Below are 12,686 nucleotides of genomic sequence, written 5' to 3'. Positions count from 1 at the left end.
TCATGTACTGTTGGAAATTACAGGGCAAACTCAGCCTGATTGCTTGGATTTTTTTTTTTTTTTTTGGGTGGGGGGGTCAGCTTCAATGGGCTCAGGCACCTTATGTAGACCAGAATTAAATTTTTTGTGTGGATCCAATTAATTATTTTGCCACAAGCAACTGCTGAATTTGAAACAACAAAAAAGTTGTGTAATTTCTGACGGTATTTGAATGCAGCGGCAGCAGCAGCTCCTGCGTGCGCTTATTATTTTTTATTAAATATCACAATATAAGTGTAGGAATGACAATCCAGCCTTTATGTACATGTGGCAAAAGGTAGATAATTCAATGATGAAGAGCTGTTCTGGAAGGCAGAATTCACATTGTGGATCAGTGGCAGCTCGAGGAATAACCACACATGAGGAGTCAATGCGCCTTCACATGCACTGATCACTTTACTGCTCTGATATATTCAGTCATCTTTACACTTATATTTATTCCCCCTTTTTACAGATTTCTGTTATAAATTAATATATATTGCTTTGTAACAGTGATACAGCAGTCTCCACGGCACACCAGCGTTTTGTTTTTTATTTTTAATTGGAGCAAGACGCAGTGTGGCGTCAGACAGTGAGGATTCTGATGATGGAGATGATCCCTCTTTTGTTCTGGATGAGGATCCAGAGCAGGTGGACCCACCAACGTGCGCACAGGCTGTTGGCACGTGCAGTTCTCCAGGCTGTTTGCAGTCCTGGAGAAACTGCAAACAGCTTGTTTGCAGTTTCTCCAGGACTCCAGTGCTATGAGCATCCCATCACGGAGTCCTGGAATTCAGAGATGCAGATACACACTGCTCCAGCTGTGGCTCCTGGCGCATTTTGTTTAAAGTGTCAAGATCAGCGTTAGCTTCGGTTTTTTTGTTTCTCTTTCATCCCTTTTGTGCTCTTGGTTTGCAGGCTGTTCGGTGATAAAGCTTGTTTGTCCACCTTTTCTCAATGAATTGTGACTTTTTTCTCTTCATTCAGGAATCATCATGTGCCGTGTGACTGGGCCATTAGTCCGCATAATAATATATAGTTCAGTAAAAATGTTACACAGAGAAAGAGTGTGGTCGGCTCGTCAAGGCTTACCATAGCAACAGTCTTCATGCCAACCTGGAAATTCTGTGAGCAGAATCCACATCAATACCAATCGCTCTCTTCTTCTTCTTCATGTTTAATGGTGGATGGCAACCACTCGGTCTCAGCTGACAGCACCATTATTGACATCTTCGTTGCAATGCGTGCAGACAGGGTGCGGAGTAACACATTAAATGTGAAAACGGTTTTAATATTTTGCCACCATTTATGCAAAATTTTATGGTCTGAGGTTGTGGAAAAAATGTATTTGGATTAGAATGTAGCAACGTACATCGACATCCTGGATGAAAACCTGCTCCAGAGTCCTCTTGACCTCACACTGGGGTGACGGTTCATCTTTTAGCAGCACAATGACCTGAAGCACACAGCCAAGATATGAAAGGAGTGGCTTCAGGACAACTCTGTGAATGTCCTTGAGTGGCCCAGCCAGAGCCCAGACCTGAATCTGATTGAACATCTCTGGAAAGATTTGAAAATGGCTGTGCACCGACGTTGCCCATCCAACCTGATGGTGCTTGGGACATGCTGCAAAGAGGAATGAGCAAAACTGTCCAAAGATAGGTGTACCAAGCTTGTGGAATCATATTCAAGAAGAATTGAGGTTGTAATTGCTGCCAAAGGTATCAACAAAGTACATACATGTGATTTCTTAGTTTTTATTTTTAATAAATTTCCAAAAATTTCAAAAAACTTTTGTCATGTCACTATGAGGTGTTGTGAGTAGAATTTTGATGGAAAAAATGAATTTACTCCAATTTAGAATAAGGCTGTAAAATAAAATGTGGAAAAAGTGAAGTGCTGTCAATACTTTCTGGATGCACTGCAACTGCATATACAGTGGGGTAAAAAAAGTATTTAGTCAGTCCCTGATTGTGCAAGTTCTACTTAGAAAGATGAGAGAGGTCTGTAATTTTCATCATAGGTACACTTCAACTATGAGAGACAAAATGAGAAAAAAAAATTCCAGCAAATCACATTGTAGGATTGTTAAAGAATTTATTTGTAAATAATGGTGGAAAATAAGTATTTGGTCAATAACAAAAGTTCAACTCAATACTTTGCAACATAATCTTTGTTGGCAATGACAGAGGTCAAACGTTTCCTGTAGGTCTTCACCAGGTTTGCACACACTGTAGCTGGTATTTTGGCCCATTCCTCCATGCAGATCTCCTCGAGAACAGTTATGTTTTGGGGCTGTCGCTAGGCAACACTGACTTTCAACTCCCTCCACAAATTCTCTAGGACAGATGTTTGAACATTCAGTGATTCTGGAAGTGATGGTGGAGCTAATCAAGCTTGCAAAGAGACCAGGTAGACTCTATTACTACAGACACAGAATCAGAAGGCAGAAATTGCATTTTCCATAACAATTATCATCACCACTGAGCAAACGTACTTTGCAAAATTTTCCCCCCTCCACGCCCACCTCATTCTTGGAAAATAGGTGGCCTCCCAAATGATGATGGCCTGATGCTGAGTGTGGTTCTTAAATTTTTTGTGTAAGCAAATATGGAAAAATGGTTTGATTGGATGACATATCTATTAAACAAGTTGAACAAGTGACTCAATAAAAATCAACATTTTAAACAAATTACTCAAACATCGATTGAGGATTTCATTGTGCACCGTCTGGCCAAGATTCCTTAAAGCTCTGTATGAAACTCCAGTGCAGGATTCTTCATTTTCTGCTTGTAGTCTTCATCAAACATTTCATTCTGTGCCACAGTAAAATGGGTTTTCCAGTCACCAACTTTCCCTGTAGAACAACCACAAAGTCAGCCAAGGATGTTAATACATGAACTGAATAATTACATTTCTGATGTAATTAATGAATTTAAGATAACATGTTGCTCCTTGTTTTTTATAACGTCTGATTCTTTCACCTTTTCTCATGAATGGAGACACAGTCTGATCCATAATTTCAATCGTTGAATAATTTGCCATTTTGTTTTGTTTCATATTTTCAAACTTTGTTCCCATCATGACTTTTTCCTTCTCCTCAGCTGAAGGAGACAGACTGAGAAAGGAGCAGAGTCTGTCAATCTCTCGGCCAAAGTCCTGCAGACATTGAAGAGTGTCACCAATAGTTTTGTTACAGATGGAATAAGGAGGGATTTATTTATTTATTTATTTATTTGCGTTCTGACCAATATGTCACAGTGATGCAGATTTCCAGTGCTGCATTGTTTTTGTGTATGCCAGGGCTCAGAGCCCATCATTGATGTAATCGCATCTCCACCTTGAATGCATCCATTCTTCCCACCGTACATCTCACTGCTTCCACCATGTCCTCATTTATATCCTGAACCACCCTCACATACTTCTATCCCAGTCACCTTTATTCTTAAAAGTAGGAACAAGACTACTTCTTCACTTCTCAGTCATCCTCTTACTTTCCAAGATTTATTCAACAATCTGGTTAAACACTCCACTGGCATCCAAAACATTTCCATGCCTCCACTGGTATGTCAGCTGGACCAACTGCCTTTTCACTCTTCATCCTCTTCATAGATGTCCTCAATTCATCCTTTCTAACCTGTCACACTTCTGGATTCACTGTCTCCACATTATTCAGCCTCAGATCCCCCAAATTTTCTTCATTCATCATCTCCTCAAAATACTAGCTTCACCTTCTGAACACAAAGTCTTTGCTCGTCATCACATTTCCATTCACATCCTTTATTATTCAAACCTGCTGCACATCCTTCCCATCTCAGCTCCTCTGTCTGGCCAATCATTACAAGTTGTTTTTCTCCTTCCTTAGGGCCCTGTCCCACTGGGGAGAGGATCAATTGCGCATGAATTGAGTACACAAATTACGGGTGTTCGTTGTCATCCGCAACAAAAATGGTCAAAAATGACAAATGTCCCAGTATGAATTACGGATATATTAATAATATATAGCGAATATATGATGAACAATCACAGTTATATAACGCATGTAGTGAGGAAACAGATCCGACGCATTGCGATTATCACAGCAGTATTACAGGTGAATTATGAATACATCGCACACGTGTTGCGCGTGCACGGCATCTGCATTGCGGTCATAAAATAAGCACACTCTGGCCGTCGGCATCACTATTCACACCAACAATACAGCCTCTGGAGCAATTGGTGGACTTGGACAAGTTGATCACAGAGTTAATGTTCATGTTGTCATGCGAGGGTTAACTGTTAATGAGTTTGGGGAGCGGGAGGGGGGAAGCCGCTCAGGGTGAGAGACAATGTTTTTTTTTAATTTTTGAGAGTGTCACAGAAAACAGACTTCAGCGTGAGTTGTGGCTAAACAGCAACTCTTCCTTTTGTTGGTGTTAAATAAAAGTCCTGGAGGAGACCCGATTGCAGCAGCTACGTCTTTGTGGATTTACACAGCCGGACCGGCACTGACTGGCAGGTATGTCGCTTTCTGCCACATATAGTACTTTGGGTTTACGTGACGTGTTTGTTATGCATTCACAGATTGTCCGCAAATCAGCTGCAAAGCAGATGTAATAAAAATGCTTTATTCATGGCCAATTTGTATGCATTCGCTACAACATATTTTAGTTTGTGATGTGGACATGATGGGCATGATATATATCTGTTTTACACACTGTCCCAGTCCGCTGCCAAGCCGCAAATCCCCATCAGTTGCGGATATCAGCGGTTAACGGCAGATATACAGCGCATAGAGTGAGTATGTACAGTGGTCTCTCGTTTATCGAGGGAGTTACATTTGAAAAATAGCCCGCAATAGGCGAAATCCGCAAAGTAGTCAGTGTTATTTATTACAGTTATTATAGACGTTTTAAGGCTGTAAAACCCCTCACTACACACTTTATACACTTTTCTCAAACAGGCATTAACATTTTCTCACTTTTCTCTCGTGTGTAAACACTCTCAAAGTTCAAACCTTAGTAGAAAAATAAGACCAACCTGTTTTCAGGCCCAAACATTTGTTTGAGAAATAAAAATAGAACGTTTTCCTATAAATAATTATGATGGCTTTTAGAACTAACGAATTTAATTTTAACGATCAACCTACGAGGTTGGACACGTAAGAAATTATTAATAGTGACTGACCAGTATTTCACAGTTCCTTTGATCGCGCCTCTGCATCCTGGCGCCGCGCCGCTGTCACGTCTTTTCCAGAGTTACACCTTGCTGCAGGTGTCTTTTTCCGAATGAAGAACACAGTTATGGGTAGTTGTTGGCACTCTTCTGGGCGAGAACATTCTTATAAACAGACACGCAGAACACAATGCGCATGCTCTCCCTTCGCGGTGCCGTGACCGGCTGCTTGATGAGGACGCAGAACACAATGCGCTGTAAAAAAAAAAGCATGTAAAATTGGACTAAAAAAATCAGTGAAACTGCGAGGCCGTGAAAGGTGAATCGCGTTATAGTGAGGGACCACTGTACTGTGTATGAATTGAGTATGTATGGAGTATGTAAGGTGGATGTTATCCGCATCCAGATTTTTGAGCAGCTCAAAAATCCTGGCTGCAGACATGCGTGCCTCTGCGGATGATCACGGACGTGTTCGGATGACGGCCGACTCATGCAGGCATGTTACACGGATATTGCGGATGTACTGGTACTCCTGTTTACTTTTTCATCTCTTTCGCTGTTTTTTATTCCATCAAACGGCTTTGTCTTCCTTCCTCTTTCCTCTGTCTTTCTTCCTCTTTCCTCTGTTCATCTGTTACTCCCAGTAGTTTCCTTGCTGTCTGCATTTACACACACACACACACACACACACACACACACACACACACACACACACACACACACACACACACACACACACACACACACACACACACACACACGGGTGTGTGTGCTACAGGAAAGGTGCAGGCAAACTCCAGTGTTCACAGCACAACACCAGAGTTGCCTCAACTCACTTCTATCATATCTTCATAGAACATATAGTGAAGATTTGAATAAGTCTGTTTCTTCTCCCACCAGCCATTTACGTGGTCGTACCAGGAGCCAAACACCACTGAAACCACAAGACATCACAAAATTAGTAACCTACAAGCCACCAAAAACAAGCAAACAACAAACACATTATGGACTCTGATCTCACCTTTTCCCTCCACAAAACTGTTTAGAAAGGCGTTCCAGTCACCTGGTTCTGGCTGTCCACGATTCATGCGACCAAAGTGGAAATAGGACACTGCACTGTCCTTGGCGTTACGGGCCATGTAGACAATCTTCACAAAGAAAAATCACATTATTTTACTGTATCTGCTTTACATTCAGGTGTGGTTTGTAGTGAACTTATTTATAGGTGATGAGTGTGTGAAAAGTGCACATCCTGTACCCTGCACTTCTGCTCCCAGAAGGACTTTGGTACAAACTGGACTGGCAGATGAGTTTTAATGAGACGGGGAGTGGTGGTGAGCGCGTCTGCTACGTCTGTTCCTTTAACAATAAAAGAATTGCAGAGTCTGATCAAATCAATAGAACAGTTCAGAGATGTTTCCACAGTCCAGTGGACTCATTATGAAACTCTGTAGAATCTGGGGAAGCCTCATTCTACTTGAATGAATATTCATCCCAGAAATTTTGAAATCTTGTACATGAATGAGAAAACTTCAGAGAGTCCAAGAGGGTGTTTGTGATGGACCAGGATCCATCATTTGCTGTGGTCTTGTTTAAACCATGGTGCGACTTTCAAGATGATTGAAAATGTATTTATTTCTGTTGGGAACTTTGCATTTCTGTGGAGGCACAAACATTTTCCTACATGCTGTGACATCACTATCAGGAAGTGATTCTCAATCCAGTCCTGAAGAATCATACCCTACACATTTTCCATGTTTCTCTGCTCTGCTACAAGCTGATTAGCTCATTCAGGCGGCTGTTATTACCTGATTGGCTGCTCACAATTTCCCATGACGATGAATAAAATATTCTGATTCTGATTACTCTATAAGCTCTTCCCAGGTGTCTCCCCATCTCAAAGCCCAAGGACCGAGAAACATGAATATCGCTACTGAAGTAAGGGAATGTCTCTGCCAGTTCAACACTTTGACAGCATACAGACAGTTCTGATGGCAACACTCGGAAGTCACTGAAAAATGGGATTTGATTCTTCATCCAGGACAACCACAAACACAAACACTCTGACCTCATTAAACATTGTGATTGTATGAATATTCTTCATATGTATTTTTTTAATTAGCACATTTTAAATTCTGTGCTTAAAAAATAATGGTGCCAATAATTCTGAAAAGGACTGTAATGAGAATGGGACTTCCACAGTTCCAGCACAGTAAACAGCAGAAATCCTCATCAGTCTCAACAGCTGAAGGTTCTTAGACTTAGGTTTAACTTGTTTTCTTTAAAAAAAATAAATAAATAAAAAGGAAAAAAAAAATCTGAAAATACAAAAATTCAATAAAAACCCTGATAAAGTTGGATCAAGACCAAAGAAAAAGACATATTAAGAGCAGCAAAATGAAAATTAACCATAATCAGTAGATTTCCAACACAACTCATTCATATAGATCCACCCAAGATTAATCAGTAGCTCAAGTTAACGCACGTGTGCACTGAAGTGTCAGTCTGTTTGGTGACAAACAGGACTTTGTACAGTGTGTAAAATAATAAATTCACCAATTTAAAGAGATTACAACTGTGACAGTGAAGAGAAAATTAAGTTGCCTTTCACAGATTTTTATTTGTAACATGAAAATATATGACAAAATGTAACTAGATAATGATACCTGAACGTACAGAAGGTACAAACATCTCCAGAAACGGCACTCTCTCATGTATAGGGATGTATGTCTGACGCTCAGGAGATATCTTCCCAAAAAACAGAAGGTCAAGGACGTAAGAGACCCATGTGGTTCCTGAGAATGAAACATGACTACATGCATTTACACATATTCAATGCCAATGCATTCACTAAATGGGAAAATGATGCCCAAAATGATCTCTGTGGGTGTTGTCTTGTAAAGTTTCAGACCGTCCTATCTGCAGCCTTACCAGCTTTAGGGTAAGTGGCTATAAGAATATCATCTGGCCTCGTTTTGAAGTTCTGGACTTTCTCCCAGTTGTCAGTGAAAAAATTAGTCATACAGACACCATGGAAGTCAAAGATTGTAGGTCGAACATGATATGCAGGTGTGTCTTGCTCCATCTGTGAGAATAAATCATATGAAAGTTAGACTTTCATCATTCCACAAACACTGATGTGATATTTTACTTTATATATTGTCTCTGGAGGGTGGTGACTGATATGGGCCTGAGGGGTCATCCACTGCACAGTGGTGTCCAGGTGCAAACCCCAGGCAGCTCATGTGAGTGGTCAGCTGGGGCATTCTTTCTGGCAGTGTCCTAGTCTGTTGTTGAGGAAGCCTGGAAAGATCTGCATTGCAGTGGCTGCAGTGTCTCTAAGGTATTCCGGCTGGATGCAGCCTTCTTTTGTTCTGGTCAGCCCAGTGTTTAGCATATTGAAGGGTGGCTGTTGGCAAGTGGAGCACGCGTGCAAGACTGGCATGATCTGGGCATGATGAATGAACCATATGCACCTTGTCTCCAAATTAGTGAACAAGCAAAAGCTAACAGACTAACTGAGGTCGTTGATGCATATTTTTTGCAGATAGGGCAGTGGTTTTCATGATCGATGACTTGCGTGTGGGTATTAAAAACTATAAAGTTATGAATCAGTTCTGGTTAATTTCGTCAGTAACCATCGAATAACATTGGAGCTAATGTCACCAAGCTACCGATACCTGCTTATACTGCCAATGGCGCAAACATACAACTGAAATAACACAAAAATTTCTTTGATGGTCCTTGAGGAGAACTGGCCACATATCAGGTCGTATTATCAGAGATATCAATCAATCAATCAATTTTTTTTTTATATAGCGCCAAATCACTAGAGCTCTGACTCTTTGTCAGCCTGGCTACAGTGCTGAAAAGAAACCTGGGGTTGTTCTTATTTTCTTCAATTAGTGATGAGTAGAAAGATGTCCTAGCTTTACGGAGGGCTTTTTTATAGAGCAACAGACTCTTTTTCCAGGCTAAGTGAAGATCTTCTAAATTAGTGAGACGCCATTTCCTCTCCAACCTACGGGTTATCTGCTTTAAGCTACGAGTTTGTGAGTTATACCATGGAGTCAGGCACTTCTGATTTAAAGCTCTCTTTTTCAGAGGAGCTACAGCATCCAAAGTTGTCTTCAATGAGGATGTAAAACTATTGACGAGATACTCTATCTCACTTACAGAGTTTAGGTAGCTACTCTGCACTGTGTTGGTATATGGCATTAGAGAACATAAAGAAGGAATCATATCCTTAAACCTAGTTACAGCGCTTTCTGAAAGACTTCTAGTGTAATGAAACTTATTCCCCACTGCTGGGTAGTCCATCAGAGTAAATGTAAATGTTATTAAGAAATGATCAGACAGAAGGGAGTTTTCAGGGAATACTGTTAAGTCTTCTATTTCCATACCATAAGTCAGAACAAGATCTAAGATATGATTAAAGTGGTGGGTGGACTCATTTACATTTGTATGTGTCAAAATGCTCAGCAAATACAGAATGTCAATCAACAACAGCTGCCAGCCCCTGCTAGTAGATTTGCTAGCGGGGCTCTGGACACAACTCAACCAGTACAAACTACCTGTCATTCAAAGCAGCCTCAAGGCAACACCACTTAACAAATTTATGGCTTAAAATATGTTAAACTAATTCGTTAAACAAACACCATCTTTAATTCAACTCTAAAGTTCAGCATTTTAACATAAGCTTCTTTGGTAAGTAACACTCTTTTGGAGCCAGCCTCAAGTGGCCATTCAAGGAACTGCAAGATTTGCCAGTTCTGGCTTTGCTTCATTTAGCAGGACCAGACAATGAGGGTTGTTACTGCCTCTGAGCTGACACTCCACTGGTCATGAATGATTGCACTGCATTAGCATTACAGACATGCTGGATTGGTTAAAGCACAGTACCAGCTCAACTGGGATGACTAAACAGGTAGCACCACTGAATTAGAAGTGGGGCTGCCAGAATGTCAGTCTGAGTTCGGTTCCTTGTCATGCTACCTGAAAGTACCACTGGCCATATTTCATGTGCCTTCTTCCAGTCCACTCAGCTGTAAATAAGTACCAGGCTTGACTGATATTACTGTATAACAATACAAACTGCAGAGTAGAAGAAACAGCAAGAAGCCACAAAACAAAAACTCCAACATTTTCCACTCAGCTAAACACAAAATTTAATGAAACCCAAAATAAAATCAGTCAAATCTTAGTAAAGTCATTTCATTTTTTTAAACACATCCCACATGACTTATTCTACTTCCTGCTTTGCAAATGGCAACATGGTAAAGTGTGTTAATCATATGTAACCTTTGGATTAAACACCTACAAACTCAGACAAAATCAAAAATCTATTCATCATTGTATAACAAATGTAACAAACTCTGAGCTGATGTTTTTTATCAGTCAAATTGAAAGTAGTGTCATGAAAATTTTCACTTACTCTGCCGATTTGGTACTTTTCACAGCACCAGGTCTGTCAGGATTGTCAGCAGTAAAGACGTGAGCTTGTTGTGTAAGTCTCACAATTATATTGCATGACTTCCTGAAGTCAGTGTAGGCGTGACCATGCATTTGAAGACCTAAAAGTGGCAGCCACTTTATCAGCTCTAAGGTCACTGGTCAAACATACAATCACTGTATTCAAACGTAAGAAGATGAAGTCCAGATTGAAAATATGATGCATCTGGAAAGTATTCAAGCGCTTCACTTTTTCCACATTTTGTTATGCTCGAACCTTATTCCAAAATGGAGTAAATTAAATTTTTCCCTCAAAATTCTACTCACAACACCCCATAATGACAACATGAAAAACTTTTTATTTTTATTTTTGCAAATTTATTAAAAATAACAAACTAATAAATCATGTAAATAAACATTCACAGCCTTTGCTCAGTGCTTTGTTGATGCACTTTTGGCAGCAATTACAGCCTCATCTTTGGGCAGTTTTGCCCATTCCTCTTTGCAGCAACTTTCAAGCTCAATCCGGTTGGATAGGGATCTTCGGTGCACAGCCATTTCAGATCTCTTCAAATCAAATCAAATCAGTTTTATTTATACAGCGCCAAATCACAACAAACAGTTGCCCCAAGGCGCTTTATATTGCAAGGCAAAGCCATACAATAATTATGTAAAACCCCAACGGTCAAAACGACCCCCTGTGAGCAAGCACTTGGCGACAATGGGAAGGAAAAACTCCCTTTTAACAGGAAGAAACCTCCAGCAGAACCAGGCTCAGGGAGGGGCAGTCTTCTGCTGGGACTGGTTGGGGCTGAGGGAGAGAATCAGGAAAAAGACATGCTGTGGAGGGGAGCAGAGATCAATCACTAATGATTAAATGCAGAGTGGTGCATACAGAGCAAAAAGAGAAAGAAACACACAGTGCATCATGGGAACCCCCCAGCAGTCTAAGTCTATAGTAGCATAACTAAGGGATGGTTCAGGGATAATTCAAACATGTTTAATTTGATTCAGGTCTGGGCTCTGGCTGGGCCACTCAAGGACATTCACAGAGTTGTCCTGAAGTCCCTCCTTTGATATCTTGGCTGTGTGCTTAGGGTCATTTTCCTGCTGAATGATGAACCGTCGCCCCAGACTGATGTCAAGAGCGCTCTGGAGCAGGTTTTACAGCCCAGTCTCACCTTTTTTTTTTCGTGCTCCCGTCATTTTGTGGTGGGTTTTGTTTTTTTTTAACTCACTATTACTAACCCTACTCCTACCCCCAACCCTAACTATAACCACCCCAGACCCTCCCCCCCACTTCACTATTAATTTCGTGCAGCCATCACAGAATGTATTAGAATGAATTTGTGCTGCCCTGACGAAAATGAGGCGCTTTTCGTGACAATATCACGAACCAATAGATTAATGTATATTTCGTGCTGCTTAATCACGACATGCCATGAGACTGGTTTGGGTTTTCATCCAGGATGTCTCTGTACATTGCTGCATTCATCATTCCCTCAGTCCTGAATAGTCTCCCAGTTCCTGGCACTCAAAAACAGCCCGACAGTATGATGCTGCCACCACTATGCTTCACTGCAGGGATGGTGCCTGGTTTCCTCCAAGCATGACACCTTGTATTCATGCCAGAGAGTTCAATCTTTGTCTCATCAGACCACAGAATTTTGTTTCTCATGGTCTGAGAGTCCAGGCGGGCTGCCGTGTGCCTTTTACTAAGGAGTGGGTTCCGTCACTCTACCATACAGGCCTGATTGATGGATTCCTGAAGAGATGGTTGCTCTTCTAGAAGGTTCTCGACTCTCCACAGAGGAATGCTGGAGCTCTGACAGCAAAAACATTGGGTTCTTAGTCACCTCCCTCCCTTATCCCCTGATCTCTCAGTTTAGACAGGCGGCCAGCTCTTGGAAGACTCCTGGTGGATCTGAACTTCTTCCATTTACGGATGATGGAGGCCACTGTGCTCATTAAGACCTTCAAAGCAGCAGAAATGTTTCTGTACCCTTTCCCCATATTGGTGCCTTCAACAAATGAAACACAGGGGTTGTAATGGATACTATTAT

The 12,686-nt window shown here is 41.1% G+C and overlaps 1 protein-coding gene across 1 annotated transcript; it reads right to left on the bottom strand.

Annotated features, from left to right (window-relative positions):
* Window positions 1-2,347: 2,347 nt before the first annotated feature.
* On the bottom strand, window positions 2,348-10,731 carry LOC117512583 (cytosolic sulfotransferase 3-like). The gene is made up of 8 exons (XM_034172720.1): window positions 10,607-10,731; window positions 8,104-8,257; window positions 7,839-7,967; window positions 6,431-6,531; window positions 6,194-6,320; window positions 6,009-6,106; window positions 3,003-3,177; window positions 2,348-2,875 (listed from the first exon to the last, which is right to left on the bottom strand). Exons 2-8 carry the CDS (start codon window positions 8,255-8,257, stop codon window positions 2,763-2,765), a joined length of 897 nt encoding a protein of 298 aa, XP_034028611.1. The 5' UTR covers window positions 10,607-10,731; the 3' UTR covers window positions 2,348-2,762.
* Window positions 10,732-12,686: the final 1,955 nt, after the last annotated feature.

Source organism: Thalassophryne amazonica, chromosome 6, assembly GCF_902500255.1.
Source record: "Thalassophryne amazonica chromosome 6, fThaAma1.1, whole genome shotgun sequence".
NCBI lineage: Eukaryota > Metazoa > Chordata > Actinopteri > Batrachoidiformes > Batrachoididae > Thalassophryne > Thalassophryne amazonica.
This window is presented reverse-complemented; position numbering and strand designations above follow the sequence as displayed.

What these genes read in the sequence shown, in the direction of transcription:
- LOC117512583 (XM_034172720.1), bottom strand. Translation starts at nt 8,257, where the DNA reads ATGGAGCAAGACACACCTGCATATCATGTTCGACCTACAATCTTTGAC. An exon ending in TCTGGGAGCAGAAGTGCAGG is followed by an intron (nt 6,321 to 6,430) that starts GTACAGGATGTG and finishes TTCTTTGTGAAG; the next exon opens with ATTGTCTACATGGCCCGTAA. An exon ending in CAGTTTTGTGGAGGGAAAAG is followed by an intron (nt 6,107 to 6,193) that starts GTGAGATCAGAG and finishes TTGTGGTTTCAG; the next exon opens with TGGTGTTTGGCTCCTGGTAC.